This window comes from Salvelinus fontinalis, chromosome 2, assembly GCF_029448725.1.
Source record: "Salvelinus fontinalis isolate EN_2023a chromosome 2, ASM2944872v1, whole genome shotgun sequence".
Taxonomy (NCBI): Eukaryota; Metazoa; Chordata; class Actinopteri; order Salmoniformes; family Salmonidae; genus Salvelinus; species Salvelinus fontinalis.
In genome coordinates this window covers 85,572,995-85,586,485 of record NC_074666.1, presented here as the reverse complement: position 1 = coordinate 85,586,485, position 13,491 = coordinate 85,572,995, and the positions used below count along the sequence as shown (strand labels likewise).

The window sequence follows — 13,491 nt, the reverse complement described above, 5'->3', positions numbered from 1 at the left end:
AGAAGCCTCTCTCTCTCTCTCTCTCTCTCTCTCTCTCTCTCTCTCTCTCTCTCTCTCTCTATATACTCCTTTCTCAAATGTGTGCTAATACCGTCTCCTCTCAGTACTCCTCCTCTTTGCCTCACCTTTCTCCAGGTTTTATTTTGTACTTGTTTTGTTTCCTTTCTATTTTCTGTACTTTTTCTGATCTCTGTCTTCCTCTTCTGGTAGATGGAAAGGATCAGAGTATTTAGTGCATGACCCCGGTACAGTTGTCCCTGTCGGTCTTGCCCTGGTCTTCGCCAGAACTAGGTGTAGAAAGGATAGTGTAATACACCCTGGGACAGGACGGGAGGGGCGGAGGGAAGGAAGGAGGGAGGAGGAGGGGGGTGGTGTTTGTTCTTTGCGCCACTGCATGCATTCTTCACAGGGGGTGAAGAATGCATGCCCACCCCACACACTCGCACTGATGCTCACAAGCTCCCTTGAGACACACTGCCCTCAGCCAATGGGAGCTGCTGTTCATTCTCCTCCCAAAAATACATAGTCTGATGGTGGAATGCCTGTGTATACCCAGCTTGGTTCCACTGTGAAGTGTGTAGCAGACAGAGTCCAGGTCTGCTTCTCAGATGTTCCACTGATCAAGAGTCAAGTTAGTTTGCCTTTGAACACCTGTGTCATGTTTGGAATTTCACCTCAGTTTATAGAATGTCTTGGCTTCATAGCTGTGGCGATTAGTACAGTGATGCTAGCCACTGTAGGGTTGGATATGTGCTCGTAGACAATTGCAAAGTTGATGTGGTCTGTATCTAGCTATGTATAGTCTAATATAATCACCTATGTCATGCTTTCATGTTCTACCCTCCCCAGTACTTAGTCAAAATAATTCAGTCAATACATTTCTGTTATTGATTTCTCCCTGTTAACTGCCACTTTATTGAAATGAATTTAAAGCTAATCTGGTTGGGTTACTTTAGGGGTTACACTGGTTTTCTGTTATTTCAGGGTTTCTATGGTAATTCACTATTAACTTCTTATTTAAATTAATTGTATTGATGCATATTGTGTGCACTGATTGACCACAGCTCATGTCAGATGGTGTTTTTAGTTGGCTGGCAAGGGTTTGAGCATAAAAGCCTCTGAGTTTAGTAGTGACAGACAAGACAGTACAGCCAATGCACTCAGTGTCTGTCTCTGCAGTTCCTCCTCCCTTAGGCCTGTAATGTCCTGGTGAACTTTCATTAGACAGCCCAAACACGTGTTTGCATGATATCTGTCTGCGCTTCTGTGCTAGTACAAGCTTTCATGTCTGTGTCTGTGTAGGACTGTCTTGATCTGAAAACAGCCTTCAGAATATCATGCAGCAACACTCGGTGCAGGATGCAGAGCTGTTGGCTGTTTTTCCTCTATAGGCAGGGATTGGCTGGCCCAGCATAGACTGGAGCTCTGCAGGATGAGGGGGGGGGCTGGTTGGAGAGAGCTGTGTTTGTGTGGGCTGGGCTTAGGCCACCTCAGCCTCTTAAGTTCATCTCAGCTCACAGCCTCATTTGCTTGGTCCTAGTGGTGCAGCGCCCTGGCTTCTCCACTCCTGCCTGCTATGCTACATTCTCTTCCCTTGTTCACTCACTCTGCCCCTCCCCTCTCTCTCTCATACTCGCACCCGTCCTCTTTCTCTCCATCTCACTTCTCCCCAGCTCTCCCTCTCCTTCCCCTCTCTCTGTAGAGGGTAATGAGTAGCAAGTCTCTACGCTGACCTTTTTTACAAGGAGCACGTGTGCGCCTAAGTTGTAAAATGTAGGCGCACGCGAATACATTTTGGAGCACAATGCAAAATATTTTTGGTTATTAAGCTGGAATCTTACATTTTTCTAGACGCACTGGTGCTTCGAAATATAAGTTCCAGGTCGTACAACAACATTTTTAGGTGCCTATGTGAGTAAAATGGTCGCACTGTAGAGCCCTGTGTAGTGTTTTCCTTCAGCTTTGAATGATGTCATAGTTGGCAGGCTGGTTGGTCCATGTAGTCTATTGAGAATTGGTTTAGAGTGAGTGTGTCTACTTCATGGGGCTGAGTCCAGGAGCCTTAACCTCTTCATCCAACCCCTTTCACTCTCCTTTGTTTCCGCCCAGAGCTAGCTACACAACCCAGACCTGTCTTTCACCCAGCCTTTTCTCATCCTTCCATCGTTCCTCTCTTTCACCCCCGTTCCCTTAGTCACACCAGCCTTTCCCTACCCACCCAGCAGGAAGCATCTGGGCTGCATTACAACATGCTAATGGGAAACATCCCAGTCTACTCATTCTCTATCTCCTAACACACTGTCTTGTTTTCAACCAGGACACAGTGCCTGGATGCCTTCTCCCTCTCAAAACCGTACACTACTGGGGACTTGTCCCTTTGTTCAGTCTGACACCCTGAGCAGGTGATTGTAACAATGTGTCGAATGCTACATTTGCATCTTAACATCTTACTAAGTGGATAAATAGGCCCGTGTTAGAGAACCATGTTTTTATACTTGCTTTTAGAGGAGGATGCTGCTTATGCAGCTGTAGACTGCCAGCCTCCCTGCAGTAGTAGCCTCAGGTGCAACATGAGGATCTGCACTGAGTTAAGACCTGCGTCAGTCAGGTCAGCTGGCTATTTGTTTTAAGGGAGGCGAGTAATGTACGTAGCGCAGGGCACACTGCATTCTTTTAGTGTCTGCTTTTCTGTCTGTAGTGTTTAGCCATGGATCATCTAGCTGGGGATCTGTCCCACCCTCCCATTTGGCAGCACTGTGCTAAACACAACAGTCACACAAAGGAATGCCGCACAGACACACACACACACACAGCAGCAGCCACGGCAAATGTAATACCAACAGCGTTCTCGTATGCTAAGGAGCTTTTTGAAGACGTTGCTACACTTGTGTCAACGACTCGTCGTTTTTGGCCTTGAAGAGGACATAGCCGGTGCGTGGCGTCTTGCTTGCTGCTGATGGTCTCGACGCTGAGGAATGGTGGATTGAGGCTCATGCCAGGGGCTGGTTGTAAGGAGGTTGGCAGGGGTTCCTGGTATTGCTGCTCTCTCTCCTCTCCTCTGCTCATGGACATGTAGGGCTTTCAATCCACTTCTCTGTTACCAGTTACCAGCCAGAGGCCCTGCAGTTCACACTGCCTCTGTCACAGGACACTGCCTCCTACAGGACACATTGGGAACTACCTGTCTGAGTGTGTGAAAGCACTGCGGCAACCCATGACTCTGATGCATTGATAACAGGATTGAAACAGACAGACAGTACAGGGTGTTTTGTTTTTAAATATGCATTTTAAAAATGGACCTGCTGTCTGATTGTCAGTAATCTAGCGAATAAAAGGGGTTGTATTTGTGTGTTTGATGTGATAATCTGTAAACGTTTCCGGCTTATGTACTAAGCGGCAGGTAGCCATTTGGTTAAGAGCGTTAGGCCAGTAACTGAAAGGTTTCTGTTTCGAATCCCTGAGCCGACTATCCGTGCCCTTGAGCAAGGCAGTTAACCCGAATTGCTCCTGTAATTTGCTCTGGATAAGAGCGTCTGCTAAATGACTCTAATGTAAAATATTTAAATTGGTTGAGTGTAGCTCTTGTGTTGCTGTTTGCATGGTGTCAGTACAGTGTGGTTATGTAAGCAGTGGCCTCTGGTCTGTGGGTAGATGAGTCTGTCTGTGGCGCCAGCCTGCCTGCATGTCCAATTGTTGTCTATATGAATGGTCCCGTGTCAACCCGACAAATATGGCCATCTACTTTGCTCCGGAGTGGACTTGTAACACAATCACCGTATCACGCCATCACATCACTATAGAATGAATCTGTGGGATCGTATTCTAATGATAATAACACAGGATTGTACTCGTTCTCTCCCCTCCTGTCAGAAGCTTGTTTGACCTGATAGCAATGTGTCCCCTGTGCTTTGAGTTTTCACTGTATTCACTCTGTTCTTATTTCTTCTTTTGTTCTTTTTGCCCCTTTTTTAGGTAAGGTTTGTTGGATTCCCTCTGTATGTCTGTGTGTGTATAAGTGTGTGTGTGTGTTTCTCCCACTCTCTACAATTGACCTCAATGTAACACCCCCCCCTTTACAACGTAGGCTAATACTGGCCTCTCTCGGCTTCCTCCTCTTGGCTTTATAAAACCACTAAACTATTATTTAACTTTTCACAATCTCCTCACAAGTACCTACAGTGCTTTGATTCCAAGTACGAAAAACCCGACCAAAATCCAATTAAAATCAAGGTAGATCCTAGTAACCAAAGATTGCATCACATCCTGTAGAATCACCAGCTCCAAGTCTCTTTAGATTTGTGTTTTTCCCTTTGAGTGTCTGTGGCTGCCATGGTTGGGGGTTCTGATTGGCTGTGACCACGACTCAGTCTTTTGAATGGCTTGCAGAGTAGCCCTCTTTTCCCCCATCTGCCTGTATTTACCTTCAAACCTGTGGAGTGAGTGTGTACTGTATGTATCTGTGCGGTTGTCATGTCGGACTGAGACGTGTGTATTTGTGTGTGTCAGTCACTGACGGGTGCCCTAGGGAAAACTTACAGGGAAAACCTCACTCCCCACTCCTGCACCCAAAATGTGTCTGCCCCTCCCTCCCATGTCCACCAATGTCACACACACCCATCATTCCTCTCCCTTTGGCCTTCCCCCCGCACAGCATGCCTGTCCCAGAGGTTCAACCCTGCCTGCCTCGACTGTGTCAGTCATCTGGGGATTTAAGCAGTGCTCGGTATAGGCAACCTGCTACACTCAAAGGACCCTTCACATGGAGTACTTAAAATTAAATTTTAAATAGTCATTTGGCTGTTATTTTCCTGTTGTTGCACACTTAGTGCTAGACCAAGTCTCCTAAGCACTGCTCAAAGCCCTGTGGCCCCCTTTTTCAGGTACCTTTCTGTTCACCATCCTGGGGGTAAGCATGTCCTAAACTGAGCTTGCTGACAGTGAGGGGATTTGGGGGAATCTAGGCTAACCAGGCTGACAAGACAAACATCTGTCTGTGAGGCTGACAGAGGGGAGAATGGTGGCTGTGTGTCGAGTGGTGTTCTGTTGTCAGGGGCAGCTGATTGGTTGCATGCTCGTATCAAATGAGGCATGGTCATTCATCTGTAGCAGATGCGATAGATATTTTAACACACTACATTTAAAGCATGATCTGTAGGACAGCCGGACAGGGAACCTCGCCCTGTTCTCCTGTTCCAAGTGGATCTGTTCTCAAATTCAGCTGTTAAAACAATCATCCCCTACCCTGCAGAACAGAGTCCAACTCAACTCCCCCAGAGCTCTTATCTGATGGGGATGTTATTGAAGCCAGCTGCTGGTTCTAGCTCTCAATCTTTGGGGTAGGGTGAAGGAAAAGTGAGGGGTCTTGTTGGTTACTTACCACAGATATAGGCGTACAGGAGAGAGGAACAGGGGGTCCAGGCACCCATGGGATATTGGGGTAGTAAGAGCCAGGACTGGGACGGTGGGTGAGAGAGTGTGGTGGTGAGGAGATCCCTGTAAGCACCCAGAGGGCCAAGAGTGAAGAGAGGAGAGGAGGGCTTTAACCCCCCCCCCCCAAACTCCCATCCCCACCACATCCGCCCTTTTCTATGTGCCTCGAATCTTCCTGCTTAACCAATTGGTGTTTCTTTTTTACAGCGATTTGATCCTGCCCATGTTGTGCTGATGGTAAACTTAGTGGTAAATGTTATTTTTCCCCCGATTGAATTGTTTTTATTTTGTTTCGTTTTTTCCCCTCCCATTTCTTTCATTTGTTGTTTTCCCGTCATCAGAGCACCAATGCTATATAGGCTTTCAATTCTCTCTCAGTATTAGTACTCATTCTGCTGCTTGTATATTATCATATATACATCTACATTACTCTTACAAACATTCTCATTTTGTTTTCAGTTTTTTACATTTTTTGTACCTTTGTGATTCACACTGTGATTTAGATGCACACTTTTTTTGTCCGGTCCCTTTGTTGTCCACTGGAATGGGTAATGCTGAAGGTATTGTCACTGTGTTTTTAAAGATGGTTATAGTTGGGGACATCTTCTGTAATTGTAAAAAAAAATCGTATTTCATGAAGATTAGGTGCCTGGATTGTGACTCCTCCCCCGTGTTCTCAGTGAACTTGTCCATTGGTGGAGAGCTTTACTGCAGTGGTCTGTCTGTCTGTGGGCTGGTCTCAAGCAGTCCCCCTTGTGGTTGGACTGCTCAATATTCACTCTAATAGTCTAGGTCCATCAAACTCAACTCTGGACCTCGACGCTAGTTCCACTGTGTTTTCATTGTTCCCCTCTAATTAGGGACTGATTTAGACCTGGGTGCAATTAATTATTAGGTAGACCAGAAAACCAGCTCCAGATCACCAAGGGTGAAAGGCTCTGCATTGTCATTTGGACGTCTGCATTGACTGTGCAGCATTTATGGTGATACGGCCTCTGCGGAAGTCAGGGCATTGATACTTCTTGCTCTTCAGGGAGCAGCGCAGAGCTGTTGTCAAGGAAGTGAGTTTGTGTTTTATACAGGATCTCCCACCTACTGTCAACCAATCATGTCAATGGGGAGCTATACGGAGCCCTCCATTGTTACAAAATTTGAGGGGCGCACGGCGATGCGGTACGGAGCTCAATTTGGCAATTGCGTCACACACCACCATACGGCGCCGAGACCACATTTTCAGATCATAAATAGGCTGAACGAGTTAGTATGAGACCATGTGCCTTAATGTGTCCAACCGGCAGACAGACACTGTAGTGGGGTTTGGAGTCCAGACAGGCCCTTATTTGATCCACATGCGGCTATAATTTAAGAATTAGGATTATACCATTGGGCTGTGACCATAACAATGATACAAGAACAATTCAGAGAACAGACAGATGTTAACAGAGAGGATTCAAATTGTTTGTTTTTTTGCCCCATGGGCTAGGAATTAATTAGTCTCACATCTGTATTCTGGCACTAATGAATACATTAGGTATGTAAGCCTATGCTGCTGCCCTGTTATGCCAATGCTGATTATCATGCTGGCTTCCATTGCAATAGAAGACTGTAGTCAGTCGGCACGTAAGACCTTAGTCACTGTATTATCACTAGCCCCTTTTAATATGTCTGGTTTTATGCGTTCAGACCGCTAATGTCGTTACAGCCCTACATTATTAGTTATCACATGATTTAAGATCCAAACCTACACTTAGTTTCAGAATGAGAGACTACAGTCTATCCTCCTCACTAGTGAGGTAGGGGGGCATGTGGATTAGAATTAAGCAATAAGGCACGAGGTGGTGTGGTATATGGCAAAGATACCACGGCTAAGGGCTGTTCTTACTTACGACGCAACACAGATTTCCTAGATACAGCTGTTAGCCGTGGTATATTAGCCATATACCACAAACCCCCAAGGTGCCTTATTGCTATTATAAACTGGTTACCAATGTAATTAGAACGGTAAAAATAAATATTTTGTCATACCCGTGATATAAGGTCTGATAACCACGGCTTTCAGCCAATCAGCATTCAGGGCTCGAACCACCCAGTTTATAATAGCTAATAGGTTGTGCTATGTGGAAATAATAGTTAGTCATTATTTGTTTCCAATTGTGGATTTGTTAATTCCTAGCCCTGTTAACTAAAGACAAGCATCTTTAAAATGTTCATAATCGCTCTTGCCCAAGGGTATAAACTGAGTCTAAAATCGATCAAGAGGATAATACCGTAATCTTGAGTAAGGAGAGAGAGAAAAAAAACTGAAACCAAACTGAAGTGCTGATTGGACTCTGATTTACTATGTACCTGGCTGCCAACCAACAGCCATTGCTGCAGCAGACTAGTCCAAATTCTGTTTTGTGCCTTTTTGTTTTGAGAACCCCTGTCTGTCCAACCCCACCCCATACCCTATTTTCTCAGGTAAGTATCCCCTCCCCTGCAATGTCACCATGGCGATTCCTGGCCTGTGACGTCACTCCGCTGTAGTTCAGTGCTTGTCCTTTATTTACTCCCTCTCTCTCTCTCTCTCTGCTTCGTTTGGCTGATTATGAGTGGATTAAGCAATTACGTGTCAAATCTCCAACATAGTTTTGATCTTTTTCTGTTTCATTCTGTTTTCTGGTTGTTTTTGGTTGGTTCATTTATTTTTCTAAAGTTAATTTCCTTCTTATCTAGCTCTTTTCACAGCTTACGTAACATGGCTTAAGTAGACTGAGGGAAAGTGGGGGAGAGCCTGTTAGGCCAGGGCCATGATGAGAGGCCTGGGTTAGAGGGGGAGCTGAGGCTGGGTCTCCTATGGGACAGTACAGGGGGTTGTGGGGTCAGTCACTGGGCAGTTCAGAGCCGGGTGATGGGGAGGCTGTACTTTGTTGTCGCAGTGGTGTTCTGCTCAGTAATCTGTAGCAGCTGCGTCAGCCAGCCCCTCCGGCAGTATTGTCCTTGGTAAACTTGGCGTTCTTGTTGAACAGGACTGCTGTACTGGAGGAGGGAGGGGAGAGAGAGGCTACGCTCAGTAGTAGAGACTGGAGGGAGACACAGAGAGACTGCGACAGATACGGGCTTAAACCCTGTCCTTGCCACTCCGTTTTTGTCCAGTATACTTTATCCCTCCATTTCCTTTTCCCCTCCCTTATCCAAATGGACGTCTCTGAACTGCTCATATGGCCTCTGCTGGTTACCTCTTAGAACTAGGATCAGTGCAGCAATTTGGATGCATCTTTCTAGAAAGAGAACCCAGCTGAGAAGTAGTCAGGGTACTTAAGCTGTGCCGTGGCTATGGTAAGCTGTGAGAATGGCTGGTGTTTGGTTCACTGTAGCTTTTCTGGTCTCTTTGCACTTCAAGGCAATATTATCTAACCCCAGCACCCTGTGCTCTAAAAGCAGGCTGTCCCTGAGCTGTCCCCTCATCCCAGTGTCAGAGCCTCACCTCCCCCTCTCTCTGTCTCTCTCCCTCCAGGACGCACTGACCCTGTGCCCATCATCCTCAAATATGATGTCATGGGGATGGGACGCATGGAGATGGAGGTAAGACACTGTCAGTGTCTAGCAAAATATCGATATTCTACATTTTGTATACTTCGACATCCTAAAATGGGTCTGTGTATTTGTGAGTTCTATTTTAGTTTGTTCTTAACGAGTTAGTTAACTTACATATTGTGTAGTTGGACGTTGCCGAAGATGCTACAGAGAAGAGGAAAGTGCTGGAGGTGGAGAAGGAAGTCACAGAGGAATTACAGCAGAAATACAAGGTAAGACTCTTCTTACTAGCTAACGCAATCCAGCCATACATACGCCTCTCTTCTCAAGGTCCTCGTTTCAACAATCTCTCACTAGCATTTGTTCACTCGCTTCAAGGTGACCCCGTTTCCTGCATTTGCATACCTTCTTGCTTTTCTCCTGTGCCAGTGACTCATAGCCTTGTCTTGTTAAGATTCTGCTACCGTTCTGTGTGTCGGTGCAATAAAATTGGCCTTGGAGAATCATAGAGCTTCTCCTGTTCCTCATCTCCCACTCCCTTGCGCTTCTTTCTAGTGGGGAAAAGTGGATCACTTTATGTGAGGAGTTGCTGTCTGTGCTGGTGTGAGATTCTTAATATATGAGACAAACACAGACAGACAGACGGATGCTACTGGAACGCTCATACTGTCATGAATGTGCCAAATAATTTATTTTAGCCGGTATATCTGCAGAAATGACATATGCAGTGCATTTGGAAAGTATTCAGACCTCTTGGCTTTTTCCTCATTTTGTTACTTTTACAACCTTATTCTAAAATAGATTTTCTTTTTTTTAATGTCCCTCATCAATCTACACACAATACCCCCTAACGACAAGCAAAAACAGGTTTTCAGAAATGTTTGCAAATTCAGAAAAAAATTAAAACTGATATCACATTTATTTCAAACCCTTTACTCAGTACTATTGTTGAAGCAGCGATTACAGCCTCGAGTTTTCTTGGGTATGACGCTACAAGCTTGGCACACCTGTATTTGGGGAGTTTCTCCCATTCTTCTCTGCAGATCCTCTCATGCTCTGTCAGGTTAGATGGGGAGTGTCGCTGCATAGCTATTTTCAGGTCTCTCCAGAGATGCTCTGGCTGGGCCACTCAAGGACAACCTGACAGACTTGTCCCGAAGCCACTCCTGCATTGTCTTGGTTGTGTGTTTAGGGTCACTGTCCTGTTGGAAGGTGAACATTAGCCTCAGTCTGAGGTCCTGAGTGCTCTGGAGCAGGTCTCCAGAAACTTTGTTCTGCACTTTGTTCATCTTTCCCTCGATCCCTCCTGCTGCTGTAAAACGGCCCCACAGATTGATGCTGCCAGGTTTCCTCCAGATGTGACAATTGGCTTTCAGGCCAGAAGTTCAATCTTGGTTTCATCAGACCAGAGAATCTTGTACAACTAAACGCATTCAACTGAAATGTGTCTTCCACATTTAACCCAACCCCTCTGAATCAGAGAGGTGCGGGAGCCATAATCAACATCCACGTCTTCGGCGCCCGGGGAACAGTGGGTTAACTGGGGCAGAACGTGGTCAGGGGCAGAACGACAGATTTTTACCTTGTCAGCTTGGGGATTCGATCCAGCAACCTTTCGGTTATTGGCCCAACACTCTAACCACTAGCCTACCTACGGTCCCTTCAATATATTGACTCTAGGAAGAGTCTTGGTGGTTTTAAACTTCTTCCATTTAAGAATGATGGAAGTCACTGTTTTTCTAAGGGACCATCAATGCTGCACACATTTTTTGGTACACTTCCCCAGATCTGTGCCTCGACACAATCCTGTCTCGGAGCTCTAAATCAAATCAAATCAAATCAAATCTTATTTGTCACATACACATGGTTAGCAGATGTTAATGCTAGTGTAGAGAAATGCTTGTGCTTCTAGTTCCGACAATGCAGTAATAACCAACGAGTAATCTAACCTAACAATTTCACAACAGCTACCTTATACACACAAGTGTAAAGGGATAAAGAATATGTACATAAAGATATATGAATGAGTGATGGTACAGAACGGCATAGGCAAGATGAAGTAGATGGTATAGAGTACAGTATATACATATGAGATGAGTAATGTAGGGTATATAAACATAAAGTGGCATAGTTTAAAGTGGCTAGTGATACATGTATTACATAAAGATGGCAAGATGCAGTAGATGATATAGAGTACCAATGAGATGTACTCTATATATACATATGAGATGAGTAATGTAGGGTATGTAAACATTATATTGAGTGGCATTGTTTAAAGTGGCTAGTGATACATTTTTACATAAATGTCCATCAATTCCCATTATTAAAGTGGCTGGAGTTGAGTCAGTATGTTGGCAGCGGCCACTAAATGTTAGTGGTGTCTGTTTAACAGTGTGATGGCCTTGAGATTGAAGCTGTTTTTCAGTCTCTCGGTCCCTTGCTTTGACGCACCTGTACTGACCTCGCCTTCTGGATGATAGCGGGGTGAACAGGCAGTGGCTCGGGTGGTTGTTCTCCTTGATGATGGGTGAACAGGGAGTACAGGAGAGGGCTCAGAACGCACCCTTGTGGGGCCCCAGTGTTGAGGATCAGCGGGGTGGAGATGTTGTTACCTACCCTCACCACCTGGGGGCGGCCCGTCAGGAAGTCCAGTACCCAGTTGCACAGGGCGGGGTCGAGACCCAGGGTCTCGAGCTTAATGACGAGTTTGGAGGGTACTATGGTGTTAAATGTTGAGCTGTACTCGATGAACATTATTCTCACATAGTTATTCTTCTTGTCCAGATGGGTTAGGGCAGTGTGCAGTGTGGTTGCGATTGCGTTGTCTGTGGACCTATTGGGTCGGTAAGCAAATTGGAGTGGGTCTAGGGTGTCAGGTAGGGTGGAGGTGATATGGTCCTTGAGTAGTCTCTCAAAGCACTTCATGATGACGGAAGTGAGTGCTACGGGGCGGTAGTCGTTTAGCTCAGTTACCTTAGCTTTCTTGGGAACAGGAACAATGGTGGCCCTCTTGAAGCATGTGGGAACAGCAGACTGGGATAAGGATTGATTGAATATGTCCTTAAACACACCAGCCAGCTGGTCTGCGCATGCTCTGAGGACGCGGCTGGGAATGCCGTCTGGGCCTGCAGCCTTGCGAGGGTTAACACGTTTAAATGTTTTACTCACCTCGGCTGCAGTGAAGGAGAGCCCGCAGGTTTTGGTAGCGGGCCGTGTCAGTGGCACTGTATTGTCCTCAAAGCGAGCAAAAAAAGTTATTTAGTCTGTCTGGGAGCAAGACATCCTGGTCCGCGACGGAGCTGGTTTTCTTTTTGTAATCCGTGATTGTAATCACGGAATCTGTGATTGACTGTAGACCCTGCCACATACCTCTATGGACCCCATGCACTGTCAACTGTGGGACCTTTATATAGTTTTCCAAATCATGTCCAATCAATTGAATTTTCCACAGGTGGACTCCAATCAAGTTGCAGAAACATCTCAAGGATGTTGTAAATAAGATATTTCTGTTTTTAATTATTGTGCAAAAATTAAACTTTTCGCTTTGTCAGTATGGGGAATTGTGTATAGATTGAGCGGAAAACAATTATTTAATCCATTTTAGAATAAGGCTGTAATGTAACAAAATGTGGAAAAAGGGGAAGGGGTCTGAATACTTTCCGAATGCAATGTATAATTAACAACCTGCGAGCACAATCCTTGTACACTTCAATTTGTTACCTTGCGATTGATTTCTTTCAGTTATTGAACTTTTTAACCTCAATGATAAACAACCATAGAGTTTCCTGTGGATTGCTCAACCAGTACCAAGCCCTATGATAGGAGAATAAAGACCAGATTTTACTGGCTCTGATCTTATTTAATCTTTTCATCTGTAATCTGTATCAATGTCACTCACATCTCCTGTCTCCGCGCCCCTTAACCCCAACAATAGGACCAGGTGGAAAAGGAGAAGGCCATCGCTAAAGCCCTGGAAGATCTGAGGGCCAACTTTTACTGTGAGCTGTGTGAGAAACAGTACCAGAAGCACCAAGAGTTTGACAACCACATCAACTCGTACGACCATGCTCATAAGCAGGTGAGGAGGACCTCCGCTTACCCCCACACTGCTACACCCCTACACACACTGGGTATACTGTCGCAGTGTACACGAGCTTAGAGAAACCGAGCCTTAACTCCCAGACACTCCAGAAACAAGTGTAAGGAGCCTGTCTCAGTGGAGAGGGCTTTGCAGATATATAACATGGTCTTGTTGAATGGTGTTGCTGCACCATTGCCCTTATTGTGGATGCAGAAATCCTTAACTGCTTTCTTTCTCTCCCTCATCCCTCTTCTTCTCCATCTGACCCGTGCTGCTGCAGAGGCTTAAGGAGCTGAAGCAGAGGGAGTTTGCGAGAAACGTGTCATCACGCTCCCGGAAGGGTGGGAAGAAGCAGGAGAAGCTGCTACGCAGGCTGCATGAGCTGGCTGAGCAGAGGAAACAGCAGAACCGGTGAGCACATGCTACAGTATATACTGCAGACTCAACCGCCCTCTACTGGCTGA

General features: G+C 45.7%; 1 protein-coding gene across 13 annotated transcripts in view; it reads left to right on the top strand.

Moving 5' to 3' along the window:
- LOC129830011 (G patch domain-containing protein 8-like) overlaps positions 1 to 13,491 on the top strand; it is a 37,020-nt gene that overhangs the window by 17,782 nt on the left and 5,747 nt on the right. For 7 of the 13 annotated variants that reach the window (XM_055892167.1, XM_055892194.1, XM_055892184.1 and 4 more), the window contains 4 exons: positions 8,927 to 8,994; positions 9,132 to 9,218; positions 12,881 to 13,024; positions 13,308 to 13,438. In XM_055892167.1, the coding sequence (XP_055748142.1) occupies positions 8,927 to 8,994; positions 9,132 to 9,218; positions 12,881 to 13,024; positions 13,308 to 13,438 (430 nt within the window). Of the gene's footprint in view, positions 1 to 6; positions 8,995 to 9,131; positions 9,219 to 12,880; positions 13,025 to 13,307; positions 13,439 to 13,491 lie in introns of those variants that run through there. The other 6 variants (XM_055892220.1, XM_055892204.1, XM_055892228.1 and 3 more) reach the window with 5 other exon arrangements.